This window comes from Rana temporaria, chromosome 8 (genome assembly GCF_905171775.1).
Source record: "Rana temporaria chromosome 8, aRanTem1.1, whole genome shotgun sequence".
In the NCBI taxonomy this organism is placed as follows: Eukaryota; Metazoa; Chordata; class Amphibia; order Anura; family Ranidae; genus Rana; species Rana temporaria.
Window position 1 is genome coordinate 47,518,732 of NC_053496.1, and position 24,186 is coordinate 47,542,917.

General features: G+C 42.7%; 1 protein-coding gene across 1 annotated transcript in view; it reads right to left on the reverse strand.

The window, feature by feature from the left end:
- The window catches only part of LOC120946903 (transient receptor potential cation channel subfamily V member 6-like), a 78,138-nt gene extending 68,466 nt beyond the window's left edge, over positions 1–9,672 (reverse strand). Inside the window, exons 1-2 of the mRNA XM_040361725.1 lie at positions 9,446–9,672; positions 3,738–4,039 (exon numbers count right to left, since the gene is read on the reverse strand). Of these exons, the coding sequence (XP_040217659.1) occupies positions 3,738–3,757 (20 nt within the window). The 5' untranslated portion in view covers positions 3,758–4,039; positions 9,446–9,672. The remainder of the gene's footprint in view (positions 1–3,737; positions 4,040–9,445) is intronic.
- Positions 9,673–24,186: the final 14,514 nt, after the last annotated feature.

Consider the following 24,186-nt stretch of genomic DNA (forward strand, 5'->3'; position numbering starts at 1 on the left):
TGGGTCCTTTGCCTTTAAAGTCTGTAAAATGCCTTTGTCCCTTTAAAGATACCCAATAATGCCCAGTATCTCAAGCACTGAGAGAGAATGGGGAAGCCTCTGATAGTGTAGTACTTTTATTATTGATGCCTGTTATAATTTAGCATGGATTTATATCAATAATGTAAACTGAAGCCAAAAAAAAAAAAATGAAATTGGTAACACCGATTTGCATTCCAACATGTGTTCCAGGAAGTAGAAGTGATGTCAACGGAAGCCCTCCCTACGCGTTTCATCTACATGTGACCTCATCAGGAGCTGGTGTTCTCTATTACGTATTGCTTTATTTGTTCCATAGCTGGGAAATTCTAATTGCTTCAGGCTTACCTTAACTGTAAACCCTTGGGCAAGATCTGGAGCACAGTCTTAATTATATATTTTCAGGTTCTGTTGTCATCACAGGGTTATCTATATATAAGCAAAAGCTGTTGCCTAAACAAAGTCACTGACTTAGTATTTAGTGCTGACAGATCGGGATTTGCCCTTATATAAACAAACAGTTTGCAGGTTTGCTTAGTCCACCATTTGCACGTTATTACTCTCCTGGCCACCTCTCACCCATCAAGCAGATACTTTCACGGCCACCCCTGTCCCATCAACCTACTACTCTCTTCCATAAAGCTGCTATTCTTATGGCCCCCTCTGCCCTGTCAAGCCACTACTCTCCTAGCCACCTCTCTCCCATCAAGCTACTACTCTACCTTCCACCTCTGCAATGTCAAGCCCCTACTTTCCTGGTCACCTCTGCCCTGTCAATTTGCTGCTCTCCTGGCCCCCTCTTCCCTATTGAGTCGGTTCTCTCCAAGCCACCTTACCCCCATCAAGTCTCCACCCTGCTGGTTACCTAACCACTGTCAAGCCACTACTCTCCCAGCCATTTTGTGCCCTGTCAAGCCCCAACTCTCCTGCCCACCTCTCTTCTGTCAAGTCAGTACTCTCCTGACCACTTTTCCCCCATCAAGCCACTACTCCCCTGGCCCCCTCTACCCAGTCAAGTAGCTCTTTTCCTTACCATATTTGCTCTGTCGAGCTTCTCCGCTCACAGCCACCTCTTCCCCATGTAGCTGCTATTTTCCCAGCTATGTCCTTCCCACAGTCAAGCTGCCTCTTTCCTGCCACCTCTACCCCAGTCAGACTGGTAACACCTGGATTGGGTCCAAATTTTACTGGAAAGCAGGATCCTGATTGTGTAGATGTACACAGCCCCCTTAATCAAGTGACTGGCTATAGTTCAGGGCCCCCTCCCCTAGGGACAAGCTGCTGCAGAAGCAGCATGTATGATCAGGCACTAGGAGAGTGTCTACTTGGACCTTGGCGATCTGACCAGGCCCTCACCTGAGAGAGGTATTAAGATGCTGCATGTAAATAGGCAGGAGCTTGTGCAGTTGAGCAGTTTATTTGCCACAAGGCTAAATTAAACAATGTGGTGAGTCTGCGCAGAGACAGGCTCATTGACTATGGAGTCTAGACAGTCAGAATCCTGTTTTTTTAACCTTCAATTTGCAAAAAAGTGGGCAAAAAGTCGCTGCAATGTAATATTCCAACCAGGCCCTTATCCAGGCATGCAGCCCAAGTGGCCAGGAAAGGGAGGGCAGCGAGAGTGCAGCGCCATCTTCCTCAACAACACCAGGCCTAATGTCATATAAAACTTGGAGGGGTACCTTTTGGAAGGGGAGCAGCAAAGCCCCCCTTCCTTGCAAAATACCCTTATTTCATGGTTCAGGGACAATGGCCATCCCCATTGCCATGTGCCCCAAAAATGAGGTGGGGTGAATTATGGTGCAAAGTACCCCACAAAAATTGAAAGACATGAGGCCTGGTATGGTACAGGAAGGGGAAACACATGCCCGCTGCCTCCCTTTCCTGGAAACACAAGCTATATGCCAGGTTTATAGTCTGATTTGCTTATTAGGGGATACCAATACAATTTTTCACCATTTTTTTTCTTAATAAATGTGTACTGTCACTTACTTGGGAAGTCGCTGACCTTGGGAAACCCATTGGTTTTTATAAAGTGACCTTTAATGGTTAATAATATCACCCAGGATTTCCCAGAGTCAAATGAAGTTCAAAAGGTGATATTTATTTAAAAAAGAATACCCCCTTACAAAGTACCTCTTGTCCAATTGTTGAAGGGCAAGGGCCTTGTCCCAAAAAGGAGAGGCCGGTACGTGGGGGGTTTATGCTGGAACCTAGAAGCTTCATTCATAGGGGGGGGTGACCAGATATCCACCACTAACAGGGTAGTAAGTATAGGAGTAGTTTAGTATCCTGGCTGCGGTAATATAGATCATTGACCAAAATTTGGTTAATGATGTAACCGGGAATACTCATTGATATTACTACAGCTGGGAGTCGGTCATTTATCAGCAGAAAATGCAAGATGAACACCTAAATTCTGACATTATTGACTTCAGTGGTCTTCAGAATTAGGGCAGCATTACTAAGCTGGTTGCTAGAATCCTGGAGCATTATTGGTTGTTATGGTGCAGGCGGCTATCTGCACCATAACAACCATTGATGCTGTATGGCCCAACCCCCTGAATACTAGAAATCCATGAGGCTGAGCCACCAGCTTCCTAGCAACCAAGGATGCACATCCACTCAGTGCCAGCATGCCCAGCATCCTAGCAGCCAAATGAGGGCAGCAAAATTGAAGTTACATCCAGAGTATTCATAGGGTACAGAATAGCAGAGATTGTAAAGGCTTTTGAATGTTTTTTGGGGGATGAGGCAGCAAAAAACGGTTGCCACAGGCAGTATTATCTTAGGTCATGTTCCTGAGGTACAGCACAACTGCCAAGCAACTTGCACATTTAGAAAATAAAGAATATAGCAATATAGGGGTAGATTCAGATAGAATGGTCTATCTGTCCGCCCGGCGTAACGTATATCAGATACGTTACGCCGCCGTAATTTAGGGCGCAAGTTCTGTATTCAGAAACAACTTGCGCCCTTAGTTACGGCGGCGTAACGGATCTGTGTCGGCCTAATTCAAATGTGGATGATGGGGGCGTGTTTTATGTATATTAACTGTGACCCCGTGTATTTGAAGTTTTTTACGAACGGCGCATGCACGTTCGTGAAAAAATCCCAGTGCGCATGCTCGAAATTCCGCCGCAAATCGTCATTGCTTTCGACGTGAACGTAAATTACTTCCAGCCCTATTCGCGAACGACTTACGCAAACAACGTAAAATTTTCAAAACTCGACACGGGAACGACGGCCACACTTAACATAGGATACGCCTCATATAGCAGGGGTAACTATACGCCGAAAAAAGCCTAACGTAAACGACTAAAAAAAATGCGCCGGCCGGATGTACGTTTCTGAATCGGCGTATCTAGCTCATTTGCATATTCCTTGCATAAATCTATGGAAGCGCCACCTAGCGGCCAGCGTAAATATGCAGCCTAAGATACGACGGTGTAAAACAATTACGCCGGTCGGATCTTAGGGAAATCTATGCGTAACTGATTCTATGAATCAGGCGCATAGATACGACCGGCCGGACTCAGAGATACAATGGCGTATCTGGACATACGCCGTCGTATCTTCTCTCTGAATCTACCCCATAGCCTAGAACCTTTCCTAATAATGAGGTAGATGGAATCCTATGTTATGTTGATTGAATGAAAAAAAACAAAAAAAACCTTTGTTGTTGACAGAAATTGATCTCACGTGGACTTTCCTCCTACCTCTTTTTCCATGTGTCCATGTTGACTCTCAAAGCGCAAAACCCTTTTAAATCTTTGAACAGTTCAATCCCATAGATGCGTTGACCGCGTGTTCCACCCAACAACGAGATCTCAGTCACTCTTAGACAAACGGTTCACCTTGGAGACAATGGGCACCTTACACCACCTCTTCTGTCATCCTCTAGGCTGCGGGAAGAGTTTGCAATTACAGTGTACAGTGGGCAAATTCCTAGAGACTTCATGAATTAATGTTGGCTCCCAGGCATTTCTTCGGATTCCTTTTAAAGAACATAGAGAGTCACCTGTAGGGTTTGAAGATCAAGCTGATTACTGAAGCCTCAGAAAACATTGATTGAAAACAGTGATGGAAAGAAACAATGTTCTGTAGGAATATTCAAATGAAAATCTAATAATGTATGGCCAGTTTAACCTATTTGACTTCCCAACTATGGGTGGCATACAATATATAGCAATGTACGGATATAAAAAGAGAAAAAAGAAGAGAGACTAAGCACTTTCAAGAGTGGTGGGACTTTAATTGGAGATACTGGGGCAGATCCACGTACCTTTGCACCGGGCGCAGCGTATCTAAGATACACTACGCCGCCGTAAGTTATTTATTTTATTTTGAATCCTCAAAGAATTTGCGCCGTAAGTTACGGCGGCGTAGTGTATCTCTGGCGGCGTAAGGACGCTAAATTCAAATGGATTTAATGAGGGCGTGTTTTATGTAAATACGTCGTGACCCGACGTAAACAACGTTTTTTTTTAACTGCGCATGCGCCGTCCGTGGGGGTATCCCAGTGCGCATGCTCGAAATTAAACCGCAACCAGCCAATGCTTACGGCGGTGATGTCATTCTACGCAAATTCCTATTCGCGAATGACTTACGCAAACAACGTAAAAAATTCTAAATTTTACGCGGGAACGACGGCCATACTTAACATTGAGTACGCCTCATAATAGCAGCTTTAACTATACGCCGGAAAAAGCCGAATGCAAACAACGTAAAAAATTGCGCCGGCCGGACGTAGGTTTGTGGATCGCCGTAAATAGCTAATTTGCATACTCGACGCGGAATTCGACGGGAACTCCACCTAGCGGCCGCCGAAAAATTGCAGCTTAGATCCGACGCCGTACTAAGACGTACGCCTGTCGGATCTAGCCGAGATGCCGTTGTATCTTGTTTTGTGGATACAAAAACAAAGATACGACGCGCAAAATTTGAAATTACGCTGCGTATCAAGAGATACGCCGGCGTAATTTCTTTGTGGATCTGCCCCACTGTGTCTGTTGTTAAGGTGAGCACACAAAACAAATTTCTTAAGAAAATATAAATGTAAAATATAAATGTATTCAATAGTAACATTAAAATAGCACAGTCATATTACATAGACCATGAGTTGATGCTTGATGTATGAAATAAAATACCTGATAATGCAGGAAGCCAACATGTTTCGCAATGTGCTTCTTCAGGGCATAATCCAACTCCTTCACATATATAGCAATGTACAGAGAGTAGGCTTACGTGGAGTCAACCATTTACCCCTTAATATAACATATCAATTGACCCTCTGTTTTAGATTGTAAGCCCATGGGAGCAGGGCACTCTGAATTGTATGGTAATTGTATTGTCTCCTTTTATCTTGTAAAGTGATGAAAAAAAACGATATTTTTGAAACTTCATTTTCAAAAACGATGTAGCATACACACCATCATTTTGAAAAATGATGAACAAAGTAACGGCACTCTAAAGGGGAAGTTCTATTCGCCTTGAGGCTGCTTTTAGCTGGTTACTTGTTAGTAAAAGATGATTCGTGCTTTTTTGTCTGTTACAGCGTGACGAATGTGCTTACTCCATTATGAATGGTAGTTTTACCTCCCGTCTCAAAACTTGCTTCTGGGCATGTGCGGGTTTAAAAACGTTGTTTTGCCCACACACTATCATATTCATTGACACATTCGAGCATGTTCGAATTTTTTTTTGGTCGTTTTTCTGAAGACATAAAACGACATTTTCCCCACACACTATCATTTTAAATGACGTTTTCAAAAACGTCATTTTTTTTCATCACAAAAAACGACCGTCTGTATGCGGCATAATGGTCTGAATATACTGACAGCTCTCCTGTTGCCTTGCCCTTGATATTGGCATACTTTATTTTAACTGCTTCACAGAAAAGTGTAAATAGTATAAACACATATACACACACATAAACACACAGTATATCAGTATATAAAATAATACATTAAAAATAATACAATAAATAAATAGCCCAAAAAAAAAAATCCCTCCCCATCTCCAGGTCCCAACAATGATCTGGATGACATTTGCATTCACTGGGCAAGCTTCCAATGTTCACTTATGCCGCGTACACAAGATCATTTTTCGACATGAAAAAAACGTTGTTTTAAAAAAATGTCATTTTAAATGATCGTGTGTGGGCTTCACATAATTTTTCAGGTTCTGAAAAATGACAAAAAAAATATTTGAACATGCTGCATTTTTTAACGTCGTTTTAAACTATGTCGTTTTTCGGGTTGTAAAAAATGATCGTGTGTGGGCTTAAACAATGTTAAAAACCCGCGCATGCTCAGAAGCAAATTATGAGACGGGAGCGCTCGTTCTGGTAAAACTACCGTTCATAATGGAGTAAGCACATTCATCACGCTGTAACAGACAAAAAAGCGCAAATCGTCTTTTACTAACACGGAATCAGCTAAAGCAGACCAAAGGCGAATGGAACTTCCCCTTTATAGTGCCGTCGTACGTGTTGTACGTCACCGCGCTTTGCTAGATAATTTTTTTAAAACAATGGTGTGTGGGCAACGTCGTTTTAATGAGGAAGTTGGAACATGCTGAAAAACAAAGTTTTTTTTTCATTGCATTAAGCAAACAGAATGTCATTTTCTGCAACTACAAACCTCTGAAAATGTCGCCGCCATGTTAACTTGTGTCCTCATCAACCCAAACAAATCTCATTTTAATATTAAGCAAAAATATTTAAGAAAACATTTTTATTTTCTACTGTGTGTGGCACAATGTAGAATTGAAAGGTGTCTAAAACCCTCCAAAGTAAATCGTAAACATTTACTTTGAACTTCACCTTTCCACTACATTACAAAATACTTGCACTAATGTGATATTGTGAGCAGCAGACTTTGTCAATATAGTTTATTTATTTAAACATATGGGGGTGACCAGGTTACTTTAACATTGTGTTGGGAAAAACTACAAGAAAATGCATTTTTTTTTAATTGTAAAATATTGAATGGAAGAAAATAAAAATATATGTATCAAAATTTACTGCTAAATTAAAGACTTGACCTCTTTAAATAGTATGTGTACTATGTTGGGGTAGACTACAAACACCAAAAGGAATAATGTAAAATAAAAGACAAGAGATCGCCCCAAAAAAAAATTCTCGGAGCGACGAAAATTCCCAGGTAGTCAAGAGAGTTTATGTTATGCCCTGTACACACAATCGGTTCATCCGATGAAAACGGACCGATGGATTTTTTCATCAGATATCCGATGAAGCTGACTTTCATCAGTCTTGCCTACACACCATCAGTTAAAAATCTGATCGTGTCCAACGCGGTGACGTAAAACACAACGACGTGCAGAGAAAAATGAAGTTCAATGCTTCCGAGCATGCGTCGGCTTGATTCTGAGCATTTTGACCGATGGATTTCCCCACAGACGATCGTTTTTTTCTATCGGTTTTTTAAAAATCAGAAAATTTTAAAACAGGTTCTATTTTTTTTCACCGATGGGAAAAAAATGATGGGGGCCCACACACGATCGGTTCGTCCGATGAAATTGGTCCATCGGACCGTTTTCATCAGACAAACCGATCGTGTGTACAGGGCATTAGGGTTATGATTGTGTTTAAAGGGGTGGTTCCCCCTAAAACAAATTTCTAACAATACATTCGTAAGACCCGTTACACTGCGGGTAGGCTGGCTTTTGTTTTGTTTTTTTAGTACATACCTCGATATCGCCGTTTCGTCCCTTGGCGGTGGGCGTTCCTAGTTGATTGACGTTCCTCCGACGGGCGCATACTGCGCGTCACGACTTTCCGACAGAAGCCGAACGTCATTGCGCAGGCGCCGTATAGAGTCGGCTCTATACGGCGCCTGCGCAGCGACGTTCGGCTTCTTTCGGAAAGTCGTGACGTCACGTATGTGCCCGTCGGAGGAACGTCAATCAACTAGGAACGCCCACCGCCAAGGGACGAAACGGCAGTATCGAGGTATGTACTAAAAAAACAAAACAAAAGCCAGCCTACCCGCAGTGTAACGGGTCTTACGAATGTATTGTTAGAAATTTGTTTTAGGGGGAACCACCCCTTTAAGAGCATTAATGGTTTTGTCATATTATAAAATATCATTATATTAAAGGATCACTAAAGGCATTTTTTTTTTTAGCTAAATAGCTTCCTTTACCTTACTGCAGTACTGGTTTCATGTCCTTATTGTTCGTTTTTGCTTTGAAGTGGCTGTAATTCTGCTCTGATCTCCACACTTCCTGGTTGTCTCTTTCCTTATAACCATGGTACTGGGAGCTTTTCACTGTGGTCTAAGCTGTCATTACTGTGTGTCTAAAACTTAACAGAACCAATCAGATTCATTTTAAAAACAAAACACTGCCCTGGATTTGTTTGTTTTTGTTCTGTGTGTCTCTTTACTTCACATAAACATGAAACCAGTTTAAAAGTGAAACTAACCTACAGGAACATTATATGATTGATTTTGTATCCATTTGTAATCATTTTTAAAAGGAATCAGTTAACTTTTATGTCTCTATACCCTGTAAACAGTCATTTCAGCAAAAAAAATGTTTTCCTTTAGTGACCCTTTAATATGTTTACTATTATTATTATTACTACATTTAAAACTTTTATCCTAAGCTCCCTAGTAGTCGGACTATGCCAAAGGCTCTTCTATCCTTCATTAGGTATACTTTGCATTAAACTCAATGACATTTGACACTTAGCAGGGGGGCCCTATTCAAATTTTGCTATGGGGCCCCATGATTTGTAGATCAACTCTATGCAAAATTTAAAAGAAAAACTTCCCGGATGCCATAATCCGACCGACTTGCTAAAGCATTTAATTAGTTTGCAGTTTGTTTCTGCCCTTTCCCCCAGTTTTTGTTCACCCCTTTTGGGATACCAGTAAACTCAAGTATGTTAAACATATACTTATTAGTTTGTATTTCCTTCAAGTGATATAATAAATAAAGAGCAGGAGCCAGCTGAAAACTGTATGTTCTAGGGAAAGAATTTTAACAAATGGGGGAGATTTACTAAAACTGGTGCTTCTGCGCATAGTAACCAATCATCTTCTAACTTCAGCTTGTTCAATTAAGCTTTGACAATAAAACCTGGAAGCCGATTGGTTACTATGCAGAACTGAAACAGATTCCGGCCATAGTTTAATGAGGGATGCTTATTTTATTGTGCCCAATGAGTTAAACTAAAAAAAATTCTGAGGGTTTAATATGATTACTTATTTTACATGTTGATAATTAGTTTGTTGATTTGGGATCTGCATTTTAACAAACTGAAAATGGAAATTGTAAAAAAATGTTTTTCATGTCAATGGCAGTTACATTGAAAACACTCAAACAAGCAATCAGATATTGTATGACACAAGACAGCTCACATCTAAAGAACGTAGAGGAAAGGAAGAGATTCACTTACCTTCTTGGTTCTTCTTGGTTCTGGTGGAGGTCAATATTTAGTAATTTATTATTTTTCTTGCGATTACCCGGCTTTAAAATGTAATCTTTTTCTACTTTGTTTTGTGGTAGAAATCTTGCCGTGACTTCTGTCGCCTGCCGCTATATAATATGACTTTGTCAGACCCAGTTTATCGTCAAGCATTTTTTTTATAACACCAATAGACTGAAACCTGCCAGACGAGTTACGTTGGGAAGAATGTTCATGTTCGAGTATAACCATAAACACAACACAACTGAAGGGTTAAATTCAAACAAATTGCATCCACCCCCATGTTGAGGGCATCTGGTCTGGTATGGTCCAGAAGGGGGGCCTATCCTCATCCCCCCTTTCCTGACCTGCCTGGCTGCATGCTCAGATAAGGGTCTGGTTTGGATTTTGGGGGGCCACACCCTTTTGTTTTACATTTTGGTGTGGGCCCCTCCGAAGATCAATACTAGACTCAAAGGACCTGGCATGGATCGGGGCAATGCGTTTTATATATATATAAATTTGGCATGAGGTTTTCATCCAAACCAGAAGCACAGGAATTGTGTTGATTGGTCAAAGGACAAGTCGCAATCATCTCAAAATTGGATCCCATTCACTGAATTTGCATGGAAGTTGGACATGAAGTCGAAAGTCGGATCGTAAGTCGTGTGACTTTCATGTCGAATCAGTGTGAACATAGCCTTAATGCTTTTGCGTCTCCAGTCCTTGATGACATGCTGACATTGGCTGAACTGGCCAAGGGGGTGGTTTGTCCTGGGGGGGTTAAGATGGAGGGGTGTTTTTTCCTGGGGTGCTGTACTGATGCGGGGTGGTTTGTCCTGGGGGGGCTGTACTGATGGAGGGGCTGGTTTGTCCTGGGCAAGAGCTATACTGATGGAGGGGGTAGTTTGTCCTGGGGGAGGGTTCTGTACTAATGGAGGGGGGTGTGTTTGTCCTGGGGGAAGGCTCTGTACTGATGGGGAGGGGGTAGTTTGTACTGAGGGGGTCTGTACTGATGGAGGGGGTTTATACTTAGTGGGGGATCTATACTGAGGGAGTGGGGTCTGTACTAATTGGGGGGGTCTATACTGAGGGGGACTATACTTTGTGGAGGGAAGGTCTGTACTGAGGGGGGCAATACTTGGAAGGGGGTCTGTACTGAAGGAGGGGGTCTGTATTGAGGGGTGACTATAGTTGGTGGAGGGGGATGGGGGGGTGATACCCTGTTTTACCACACCGGGTGACACCAACCCTAGTGACACCCCTGTTTCCCTCTACTTTCACTCTCAACGACAATGGTTAATAGATCAAATAGAGAGGGCGAATCTCTATATTGGGAACACAGACAACAATATAAACTTCATATTGCTTAAAGTCCTTTTAAAATTTATAGTGGCATAAATTGGCATAAATTGCTTCCAAGACATTTTAGTGGAAAGCCCCCCATCCCTACCCCTCTTCAGGGCTTGAGCAGTGAATGGTGTTGGAATGATAATGAGATACAATAGAAGACCTATGTTAGGGCCTGATGTAGTGTGTAGTGCCAATGTTTTATATACTTTTTTTCCCTAAAATTATGTCGGGGGTCACAAACGGTTTAGTCAAATTGGTGTGCCACTGGCCCAATTTTTTTCCACCTGTATATCAGGGCTATAGCTCTGATTTACGAAGAAAATGAAAAGAAAGTATTTTTTCTGAAAAGAAATAAAGTATTTGGGGGCTGCTACTTATGTCAGTAAAAGCAGCACTTATATTGTATAATTAAAAGAAACCCACAGGTTGTTGCTAAAATTACAAGAAAATTAAACAGGAGAGAGGGATGAGGGTCCAGGATACTCCAAAACAGCAAAAAGGATAAAGGATGACAGATTCTCAAGCACTAATCCATTACCAGCAACCTTTGCTGGAGGTAGATGGGACAGACAGCGAATCTGAGACTCTGTATGAGCAGTCCCAGTCCTTTGCATCCTCTAGCATTAACCTTCAAATCACATGCACAACTGGAGTCTAAAGCCCTGTACACACGCTCGGTTTTCTCGGCAGTAAAAAGTCCACAGGGAAAACAGAGGGGAAAGCCGAGACCCCGGCAGGAAAACTGCCATTGAGCTTTGGGCGGGAATCCTGGCCGTGTGTATGCTCCATCGGCACTGCCTTGCAGTATTTCCCGAAGGTAAGTAGTAGATCTGGCGGAAAAAAAAATTACGGGAATCCCAACGGGAAAATAGAGAGCAGGTTCTCTATTTTCCCGCCAGGATTCCCAGATGTTTTCCTGATGGGAAAACTGTGAGGAAGCATACACACGTCCAGTTTTCCTGGCCAAAAGCTCTCCTGGGAGTTTTCCTGTCGGGAAAACCGGTCATGTGTATGGCCTCGCACACACGACCGAGGAACTCGGCGGGCGAAACACATCGTTTTCCTCGTCGAGTTCTTGTTAGGCTTGTCGAGGAACTAGACGAACAAAAAATGTGCGCTGACACTGGGAAAAAATTTAACAAATATGTGAAGTTTCGCTAAAATCAACCTTCTAAAGTGAAACACAATTAACAAATCCAACTTAAAATAACACGTGATAAAAACCATATGGTCACATATGCAAAACAATAAACTACTGAATGTGCAAAATATATTAAAAAATCTAAGAAAATATATAAAAACGTCCACAAAAACTGGTGGAGATGAGCTTGCCTGGTAGTATGTATTCACTGAAGAGATCCCTGCTAATTGGATAAAGTCCTGGTAGTGTGTAATCACTGAAGAGATCTCTGCTGTTCAGATAAAGTCCTGTTCAAAGACCGTTTAGTAAGGGCATCATGCCGCGTACAAACGATCGGTCAAACCGATGAGAACGGTCTGATGGACCGTTTTTATTGAACCAAACCGATCGTGTGTGGGCCCCATCGGTTATTTATCCATAGGTTAAAAAAAGCAATCTTGTTTTAAATTTAACCGATGGATACCTAACCGATAGAACAAAACCGATCGTTTGTAGGCACGTCCATCGGTTAAAAATCTAGGCATGCTCAGAATCAAGTCGACGCATGCTTGGAAGCATTGGACTTCGTTTTGACACAATTGTTTTTTTAACCGATGGTGTGTAGGCACGACTAGTCGACCATCAGTCAGCTTCATCGGTTAACCGATGAAAACGGTCCATCAGACCGTTCTCATTGATTTGACCGATCGTGTGTACGCGGCATCAGGTGTTTCCACATTAGTTCGTATTCTCGGATTGCCTTATGTACCATAGCTCTCAAACAAACCAGAGATAGTGAAACATAGCGCAATATGCTAGTGATGGTTATAATGCCTGAGATGTAAATATAATAACTCACATTTGGTCAAATAGAATCAGCGCATAAACACGATCAGATACAATAACGAGCTCCTCACTCTGTATCTCCTGGGTGTCGTCACTAGACTACTCCCCGATGCGTTGCATCACTTGTCACGTGACTTTTTCAAGGGTTTTTATATATTTTTAATATATTTTCTTTGATTTTTCAATATATTCTGTACATTCAGTAGTTTATTGCATTGCATATGTGACCATATGGGTTTTATCACATGTTATTAAGTTGGATTTATTAATTGTGTTTTACATTAGAAGGTTGATTCACATATTTATTCAATTAATACACAGGCTGCCTCCTGGAGCAAAAAAGGAAAAAAGCAGCACCCTCTAAGCGTAGTAATCTCTCTTTTAATAATAAAAACTGATAATTTGTATAAAGGCTCCAGATAGAGCCTGACAAAAGAAGCATGCATGCTTCGAACGCGCGCACCTCCCCGTGACCTGATGCCTGAGGGGACGACAACACGTACAGATAAGCCCATGTATTTTATCTCTTTGTGAGTGACACCTTTATATGAATTATCAGTTTTTATCATTAAAAATGAGATTACTACGCTTAGAGGGCGCTGCTTTTTTCCTTTTTTGCTAATTTAGATTTGCTTCTACCTGCAAGCTGGCAGCCCTCCTCGCGAAAGTACAACACTACTGCTTATATGTTTTACGTCACTGCGTTCTGACACGATCGTTTTTTTAACTGATGGTGTGTATGCACGACAGACCATCTGTCAGCTTCATCGGTTAACCTAAGACAACAGTCCTTCAGACCGTTGTCCTCTGGTGATCTTATGAACTGCCAAGCCTACGCTCTTTCCTGGATGGGTAGAATAGTGGCCATCAAGATTCTTCCTTGAATACTTTATTACTTTCGGTCTCTTCCGATTCCAGTTCCATCTGTGTTTTTTCAGAAGCTGCAATTTTTAATCTATAAATTCATCTGGAATAATAGTGGATGTTGGGTGGCTACTCCCCTTTTTACTTACCCACAGGGCGAGCTGGATTGGGGGTACCTCACTGCTTGTGATACTATAGAGCTGTTCAATTGGTCCAGCTATATCAAACCTTTGCTACAACATATCAACCTGGCTGGGTTCGGTTGGAGGCTCAGGATAGTCCAACCCCCCCTTCCCCCCCCCGATCTATTAACGTGGTTCTCTTCAAAGGATACTGAGCCCCTCTTTGTCACACTCCTTACGTCTCTGGGACATGACATGCAAGCTATACTCTTTGGAATCACCCCACTCCCCAGTGGCCCCCCATCTTAATAATCCTCACTTGCCTCCAGGACAGCAGACTCAACAGTTTGCATGGTGGACTGACAATGGTCTATCAAGCATAGGACATTTTATCAATCACAAGGGGATTAGACAGCCTTCCTATTTTAGGGAATCATTACAGATGCCCCCTACGGAGACTTACCGTTTGTGCCAAATCACTCATTATCTGCAGACTCTAAATAAGGACCAAACTGATAAAACAACCAGGACTCTATTTGAGAACAAATGTATACGTGGTCCCGACTCGGGGCAGGGCAATAAGCCCTCCTATCAAACAACCTGGGAATTGGCTCTAGAGGAGACAATTGAGGAGGAGGTGTGGACAAAATGGTCGAATATGGTGCACAGGAGTACATTCAACACTTCCCTGGTGGAGGCAAATTACAAGGTGCTATCACGCTGGTATCTTGTTCCGACAAGATTGGCAAAAATATACCACCGATACCACCCCGCTTCAAGTACCACCGCTGCCACCCCCCCTCAAGTACCACCGCTGCCACCCCCCTCATTTACCACCGCTGGTATGTGAGGGGGTGATACTTGAGGGAGAGTGGCAGCGGTGGTACTTGGGGGGGTGGTCAGCAGTGGTACTTGAGGGGGGTGGTAGCTGTGGTACTTGGGGGGAGGTGGCAGCAGTGGTACTTGAGGGAGGGTGGCTGTGGTGATACCACCGCTACCACCCCCCCTAAAGTACCACCGCTACCACCCCCCATCAAGTATCACCACTACCACCCCCCGTCAAGTACCACCGCTGGTCGCCAAACACTTTTTATGACAATAACTTGCATATTAACCTTTAAAATTAGCACTTTTGTTTTCTCCCATAGACTTTTAAAGGGTGTACCGCGGCTTTTCGAATTTGCAGCGAACACCCCAAATTGTTAGCTGTTCGGCGAACGGGCGAACAGCCAATGTTCGAGTTGAGCTCATGTTCAACTCGAACAGAGATAGCCTATCCCTAGTCACCAGTATGGTATTTGTACATTGAAATAATATCCCCTCTTAAGCGTCTCTTCTCCAGAGAGGATAAGTGCAATGCTTGTAACTTTCCTCATAACCAAGGTCCACCAGTCCCTTTATTAGCTTTGTTGCCCTTCTCTGGACTTCCTCCAATTCCAGCACATCCTTCCTGAGGACTGATGCCCAGAACTGGACGGCATACTCCAGGTGTGGCTGGACCAGAGTCTTGTAGAGCGGGAGAATTATTGTTTTATCCCTGGAGTTAATCCCCTTTTTAATGCATGCCAATATCCTGTTTGCTTTTCTTGCAGCAGCTTGGCATTACATGCCACCAATGAGCCTATCATCTACTAGGTCCTTCTCCATTCTAGATTCCCCCAGAGGTTCTCCCCCTAGTGAGTAGATTGCATTCATATTTTTGCCACCCAAATGCATCATTTTTCTACATTAAACCTCATTTGCCAATGCCATGTAGTTAAGGGCTGTGGTCTCAGCTGATCGGCGGAGAACGAGAGACAATTTGACCGTCACAGAGGAATTTGAGGATCATTTGAAGGAGTGCTTGTGAGTTCTAAACATCCCCTTTACAGGCTGCGTCAAGCCTTTTTTTCAGAAGTGGGCACTCTCACAGCATATGGGTGAATCTTAAATAGATTTGAGGGTGCACTTCCACCTATTTTTTGATCACCCAGCACTTCACATCTGTATCTTCAACAGAAACCTCTCTTTTGGGGTTATTTATCACTTTATTACACAGCGCTGTTTTTATCATTTTTGAACCATAGTTCTTTTTATTTGATACTTTGTTTTTATACTGTCAATGGGTTTTTTCCATTTTAAATAGCTGCTCTTGGCCTTTTATCAAATTTACCACTATTTGATAGAATCCACCTCACTTGTTGACACATCTTTTTCTTCACTTGGGATCAGTTGATATTAGATCCTAGGCGCCGGAAGTGCATTTAGGTTCCCTGTTGTCTGGTTTATGCACCTTACTATCTAATGCCATGTAGTTGCTCACCACATTAATTTGTTCAGATCTTCATGTAAGGTTTCCACAACCTGCAGAGAAATTATTGCCCTGCTTAGCTTTGTATCGTCCGCAAATACTGAGGTTGAGCTGTTTATCCCATTCTCCAGATCGTTTATAAATAAATTAAATAGGATTGGTCCCAGGACAGAACCCTGGGGGGCTCGCTTTCCACACCGGACCATTCCGAGTACTCTCCATTTATCACTACCCTCTGAACTCGCCCCTGTAGCCAGTTTTCAATCCATGTACTCACCCTATGGTCCAATGCTGACAGACCTTAGCTTGTACAGTAAACGTTTATGGGGAACTGTATCAAATGCCCTTGCACAATCCACATACCCCACGTCTACAAGCCTTTCTTTATCTACATGGCTGCTCACCTCCTCATAGAAGGTTAATAGATTGGTTTGGCAAAAACAATTCTTCATGAATGATGCAGTTTTCACTACTAAAACCTTATATATAGTCCATTATCATCCCCTCCGAGAGCTTGAATACTATTGATGTTAGGCTAACTGGTCTTTAATTCCCAGGGAATTATCTTGGCCCTTTTTTTAAATATTGGTGCTACATTGGCTTTTCTCCAATCTGCTGGTACCATTCCAATCAGTAGACTGTTCAAAAAAAATTAGGAACAATGGTCTGGCAATTACTTGACTGAGTTTCTTAAGGACCCTCGGGTGCAAGCCATCTGGTCCCGGTGACTTATTTATGTTAAGTTGTTCAAGTCTATTTCTAATTCTATCCACTGTTAGCCATGGGGATGCTTTCTGTAATGTGTTGTGAGAATAAACATTGCAGTTTTGGTTACTGAAGGCCCGCCGTTTCCCTTGTGAAGACTGAGGAGAACAATAAATTCAATACCTTCTCTCCATCCTTAGTAACCAAATTCCCGTCATCATTCCTTTTGGGACCAATATGTTCTGGCCTCCTTTTCTTATTATTTATATACTTATGGAATTACTTGGGATTTTTTTACTCTCCTCCGCTATGTGCCTTTCGTGTTCTATCATAGCCGCCCTGATTGCATCCTTACATTTCTTGTTGCGTTCTTTGTAAAGTTGGAATGCTGATGATGATCCCTCAGCCTTTTATTTTTTGAAGACCTTCTTCTTTGCTATTATATGCATTTATACGTTGGAGTTAAGCCACCCAGGACTTTTATTAGCTCTTTTAAATTTATTTCCCATTGGGATGCACTGGCTAATACATTTGTTAATATGCTCTTAAAGCATACCCATCTTTCCTCCGTGTTCTTTGTTGCTAAGATTTTATCTCATTTAGTACCTTCTCGCAAGGATGGTAGTTTAGGGAAGTTGGCTATTTTGAAATTCAGTGTCTTAGTATTCCCCTTATGTTTCTTATTTGTGTGATTTATATTTAAACAAATTGACCTGTGATAGCTGTTTACTAAATTTCCCCAAATTTCCTGTATCGAATTAGTGGACCTCTATCACATTATAGTCCCTTTCTTCACAATTAGAGGTTCCCCCGTCACAGCAGAGTTTCCCCATCAAATCAGAGGTTCTTCTATCATATCAGAGGTTCCCCCATCACATTGGAAGTTCCACCATCAATTTAGAGCTCCACTTAACATCAGGGCCTTCCCTACATGAACGTTCAAATGAAATTCCAGCAGTGTAAGGCCATCTTTATATATCTGTATTTAATTTGTGTATTTATCTAGTCTGGTCGGTATTCTACTATGGGTCAAGGCACAGTTTGCTGGCACTACCGCATTGACATTTACATATACCGTATTTATCGGTGTATACCGCGTGGGTGAGCGATATACGCCGATCCCCGCTTCCCGAGTGTACTGCGCTCGGTATATGTCGACGGCGATATACGCCGATCCCTGCTTCCCGTGCTGTGTTTGAACGCTGCCGCTGACATATACCGAGCGCAGTATACTCGGGTACACTCGGCCAGGCTCGGCTCCCCTCGCGGTCACGCCCTGTGCCGCCTCCTAGCCTTTATGCGAGAGGAGCCGAGCGTGGCTGAGTGTGCCCGAGTGTACTGCGCTCGGTATATGTCGGCGGCGGTGTTTAAACACAGCGTGGGAAGCGGGGATCGACTCAAAAACAGCGCGGGAGAAGCGGGGAGGACACCACCAAGGCCGCAGATGGACGCCGGGCAAGACACCGGTGAAGGGCATTCAAACTGTAAGTATTTTCTTTTTTCCCTGAAATTTCCCTTCCAGGTTGGGGGTGCGCGCTATATGCCGGGGCGCGCTATATGAAGATAAATACGGTAGTTACGGTAGTTACCAGTGGAAGGATACAGGGCCCTGTACAGTATATACAGCCTTCCCCCGAAACCATGGACACATTGTTCTGCAAATGATCTGACAACAAACTAATCTACCAAATAGTTTTCTCTGAAACTCAGCATCTCTTAAAGATGACTTAATATAAACATTTCAGGCCATCAAAATAGTGAATATGGCCTGAGGCTGTGTTGTGGTAAGCACTCAAATAGATCTGCTGCTCTTGTCTAAACCAGGTCAGTCAGGTAATCAGTTGACAATCAGCGTGAGTAAAATATAAAATCGTTTATGTTGATCTGATGCCAAAACATTGATAAAGGCATTATATCGCCTGTTTTTCCGTTTGCAATTCACGTCTAGTAAGCACTGACGCCTTGTTGTCATAAACTGTGTGAACTTTTACATAACTGTCTACTTTCTGTCCCATTTCACCTTGATTTAGTATTCTAGAGCAGTGTTTCTCAAGTCCAGTCCTCAAGGCGCCCCAACAGGTCATGTTTTCAGGCTTTCCATTATTGTGCACATGTGATTTGATCGGTTTCACTGCCTTAGTAATTACCACAGCCGTTTCATCTGTGGGAAATCCTGAAAACATGACCTGTTGGGGCACCTTGAGAACTGGAGTTGAGAAACACTGTTCTAGAGGGTCTTATTTTAAAGCTGAACTCCGGGCAAGCAGATAAATATAAAGATTGAATATGTATTGGGGAGCTGTATTTTGTCCATCCAGACCTGAAATGTACACAGCCATGTCTGGCGGGGCAAGGGAATCAGTTTTTTCTATGCTGCAGTCAACACATACAGGTTTTCTTGTCCCTCACTCAACCTGTGACTGATCAGTGACAGGAAAAGCAGTAAACTGATGTGCTCATCTCTCTGCACTCTGCTCTCTCCACCTTGATTTTTGGCACATGAACACTCCAGAAAAACTGATGGACTCCTTTTTCCTCTACCAGTCTGAGTTCTGCTGTGCAGAGACCTCAAGAGGCTGACATAAATCAAATTCAGGTACTTGCTTGAATGCAAATAATCAATTTTATTTAACCAATTCTCATCCTTGGGCAGTTCTGAAATGTCCTGGGCTTGAAGTGATTAATCCCTCCTCACCTGCTCATGGTGGTTCCCAGGCTTTCCCAATGCTCCAAGAAGCCCGGGACCACCTTAACTGCTTGCCAACCAGCGCACGACTATATATGTTGACAGAATGGCACAGACAGGAAGAAGGACATACCTGTGTATATATACGTCCCCTTTAAGATCACGACATTGTGGACGCACGTGCGCCGGCTGCAGCGTGTACGCCCGCCGCAAGCTCCGTGAGCCTGACCACGGTTCCCGCGGATGTGATCGCCGTGGGGATACCCGCGATCGTCTATCGGTGAGGAAGAACGGTGAGATGCTGATGTAAACAAGCATCTCTCCGCTCTGCCTAGTGACAATAACAGTGATCACTGCTTTCTGTAATCGGAAACGGTGATCACTGTCTTGTCACAAACAGCCCATCCCCCCCTACAGTAAGAATCACCCACTAGGGCACACTTATCCCCTACAGCGCCACCTAGTGGTTAACTCCTTTACTGACAGTTTTCGCAGTAATCATTTTTATAGCACTGATCGCTGTAAAAATGACAACGATCCCAAAAATGAGTCAAAAGTGTCCGATGTGTCCGCCATAATGTCGCTGTCACAATAAAAATAGTTGATCGTCGCCATTACTAGTAAAAAAAAATATTTATAAAAATGCCATAAAACTATCCTCTATTTTGTAGACGCTATAACTTTTGCGCAAACCGGTCAATAAACACTTATTGCAATTTTTTGCCTAAACTGAGGGGAAAAAAATTTTGATGTTTTTTGGGGATATTTATTATAGCAAAAAAGTCAAAAATATTGTTTTTTTTTCAAAATTGTTACTCTATTTTTGTTTATAGCGCAAAAAAGGTGATCAAATACCACCAAAAGAAAGCTCTATTTGTGGGAAAAAAGAACGTACATTTTTTTTGGCAGCCACGTCGCACGACCGCGCAATTGTCACTTAAAGCAACGCAGTGCCGAATCGCAAAAAGTGGTCCAGGGCTGAAGTGGTTAAACTAGCCATACAGTAGGAGGTTGAGTAGCATCCATTCCCCGATATCCTTTGTGACTAGTGAACCCAGAAGTGACCAGCATTTTGTCACTTTTGGGTTCACAGCTGTCTTTCCCTGGCTACTGTAGCTGAGGATGCAGATAATCAAGCACACTCTATGCTTGATAAGTTGCAATGGAGGGTAGGAGAGACTTTGGGGTCTAATAGACTCCCGATGTCTTCATACAGTGCCTAGAAAAAGTATTCATACCCAAATGTTCCATATTATGTCATGTCACAACCAAAATGTAAATGTATTTAATTGGGATTTTATGTGATAGACCAACACAAAGTGGCACATAATTGTGAAGTGGAAGGAAAATGATAAATGGTTTTCAAAATATTTTACAAATAAATATGTGAAAAGTGTGGCGTGTATTTGTATTCAGCCCCCCCAGTCAATACTTTGTACAAGCATTTTTAACAGCAATTACAGCTGCAAGTCTTTTTGGGGATGGTCTTACCAGCTTTGTACATCTAGAGAGTGACATTCTTGCCAATTCTTTATTGCAAAATAGCTCAAGCTCTGTCAGATTTGATGGGGAGTGTCTGTGAACAGCAATTTTCAAGTCTTGCCACAGATTCCCAAATGGATTTTGGTCTGGACTTTGACTGGGCCATTCTAAAACATGAATATGCTTTGAGCTAAACCATTCCAATGTAGCTCTGGCTGTATGTTTAGGCTTGTTGTCCTGTTGGAAGGTGAACCTCCGCCGTGTCTAGTCTTTTGCAGACTCTAACAGGTTTTCTTCTAAGATTGCACTGTTTTTGGCTCCATCCATCTTCCCATCAACTCTGACCAGCTTCCCTGTCCCTGCTGAAGAAAAGCATTCCCACAACATGAAGCTGCCACCACCATGTTTCACAGTGGAGATGGTGTGTTCAGGGTGATGTGCAGTGTTAGTTTTCTGCCACACATAGCTTTTTGCTTTTTTAGGCAGATTTGACCAGGACACCTTTTTCCAAATGTTTGCTGTGTCCCCCACATGACACATCAACTCTCGAATAGCAAACAGGACTTCTTTCTTTTAACAATGGCTTTTTTCTTGCCACTCTTCCATAAAGGCCAGATTTGTATAGTGCACGACTAATATTTGTCCTGTGGACAGATTCTCCCACCTGAGCTGTGGATCTCTGCAGCTCCTCCAGAGTTGCCATGGTCCCTTGGCTACTTCTCTGATTAATGCTCTTCTTGCCCAGCCTGTCAGTTTAGGTGGACGGCCATGTCTTGGTAGGTTTGCAGTTGTGACATACTGTTTGATGTCCTGACTGTCCTCCCGTGGAGGGGAGGTTGCCGCCAGCTGACCGACTGACCGGGGGGGAGGGTTTTTTGCCCCCCCCAAAAGAAAAGACCAACAGCCGCCAATTCGCTTGCTCGCTTACCCATGTGATCAGCTTTGTCCAATCACAGCTGATCACATGTAAGCAAGGAAATGCCAGTTATCGGCTTTCCTCTCATCACACTGACAGCGTGTGAGGTGAGGAGAGCTAATCAGTGGGATTTCCTCACGAGGGAGACCTGTACAGATAATCAGGGCACTAATTATCAGTGCCTTGATTATCAATGCAGCCCCAACAGTTCCCATCACTGATGCCAATCAGTGCCCATTGGTAAAGCCAATCAATGCTGCCTTTCAGTGCCCATCAGTGCCGGCTCATTAGTGCCACCTGCAGCAGTGCCCATCAGTGCTGCCTATCAGTGCTCATATGTGCCCGGTCGGATAGAAGTCGCCTTGAAAAAGTACAGGAACCTTTTCTAAAGTCGGAGTGACTTCAGTAGTGCTAATTACGACTGCTCTCATTGACTAACATGGGATTTCACATGTCATGCAACTTGGGGTCTCACAAGTCGGATCTTAAGTCGCAGCAGTGTGAACATGGAAGTGTTCAGCCTAAATGAACATGTTACTATGTAACAATAATGTTGTTACGCTGTACTTCTGAATGAAGCTTCTGAACAGTGCTCTTAAACCTGTCCTAAAAGCAATGATTTTTTTGAACACTGGACATTGAATAAACAGATTAAGAGTCTCCGACATTATGTTGTGTTGAAGACACATTTTAATGGATGGATGTGTTCCTTGGGTGGCGTTACAGCATCTTTGTAGATCGAACACTTGAATCAGGAGGAAGTTGAAGTGACAGCGTAGGTCTGTTTGGCTTTCCAGTTCCATAGCTAAAGCATCTTTTGGGTCGCAATCAGCTGACACAGTTCTTTGCACGGACGCTGCAAACAGTTATTTCAAAATAGTCACACTTGTAATTAATTTATTATAGAATGAAATAAACATAGGCATTAATAGGCTCAAAACTGCCTTATTTATTATTTTTTTATATTTCAATAGTTTTTATTGAAAGAAAGAATATTACAACAATACAGAAGCATCGCCACAAATTCTGAAAGCGTCAATGAACACCTGAGAGGTCTCAATCATAGTACATAACACCTTATATCGTTTGGCATCATCGTCATGACAACTAAAAAGAATACATAACAAAATACTCCAGGGTAAAACACAAAGTGTAGTCCCCTCCAATTATTCAATGACCCAACCTTAGTAGGCCCAAGACCCAATTTATTATTTTTTTAAAGGAGATTTTCTTTAAATGTTTAGTCTGAAATATTTAACATAGAAATATATCAAAGCCACAGTTCTGACTATCCTGGCAATGCTTGAGGGGATAGCCTGGGCCTTCACAATATAAAATCCATACCTAAAATGTGTTATTCTGGGAACAGCTATTCCTAAGCAAGTCGTGGATCCCCAGGCCAGCCCACACAGGTTTGTTTGCGGTCTGTTCCTACCAATTGCATTCTACAGCAGTGGTCATCGAACCTCAGTCCTCACGTACCCCAAGAGGCTATGTTGTGGAGATTTCCCCTATATAAAATAGCTGTCATGAATACCATGCCATTGACGTTAATTTTAAACACTTGTGCAAGGTGAAGGAATTCCTGAAAACATGACCTCTTGGGGGCACTTGAACTGCTTGAAACATAACATGTTCTTCATCACCACCCACCACACTCCCCAGAGGAAACATAGCATGTTCTTCATCCTTGCTCACCACACTCCCCAGAGGAAACATAGCATGTACTTCATCACCGCCCACCACACTCCCCAGAGGAAACATAGCATGTTCATCATCTTCCACTACACTCCCCAGAGGAAACATAGCATGTTCTTCATCATCACCCACTACACTTCCCAGAGGAATCATAGCATGTTCTTCATCCTTGCTCACCACACTCCCCAGAGGAAACATAGAATGTTCTTCATCACCACCAACCACACTTCCTAGAGGAAACATAGCATGTTCTTCATCCTTGCTCGCCACACTCCCTAGCCTAGAGGAATCATAGCATGTTTTTCATCACTGCCCACCACAATTTCTAGAGGAATCATAGCATGTTCTTTATTCTTGCTTATCGCACTTCCTAGAGGAAACTTAGCATGTTGCTCATCACCGCCCATCACATTCCCTAGAGGAAACATAGCATGTTCCTCATTACCGACCCATCACACTTGGCCAAGGAAACATAGCATGTTCTTCATCCTTGCTCACCACACTCCCTGTAGGAAAAATAGTAAGTTCTTCATCCTTGCTCACCACACTCCCTAGAAGAATCATAGCATGTTTTTCATTACCGCCTGCCACAATTCCCAGAGGTATCAAAGCATGTTCTATATCCTTGCTTATCACACTTACTAGAGGAA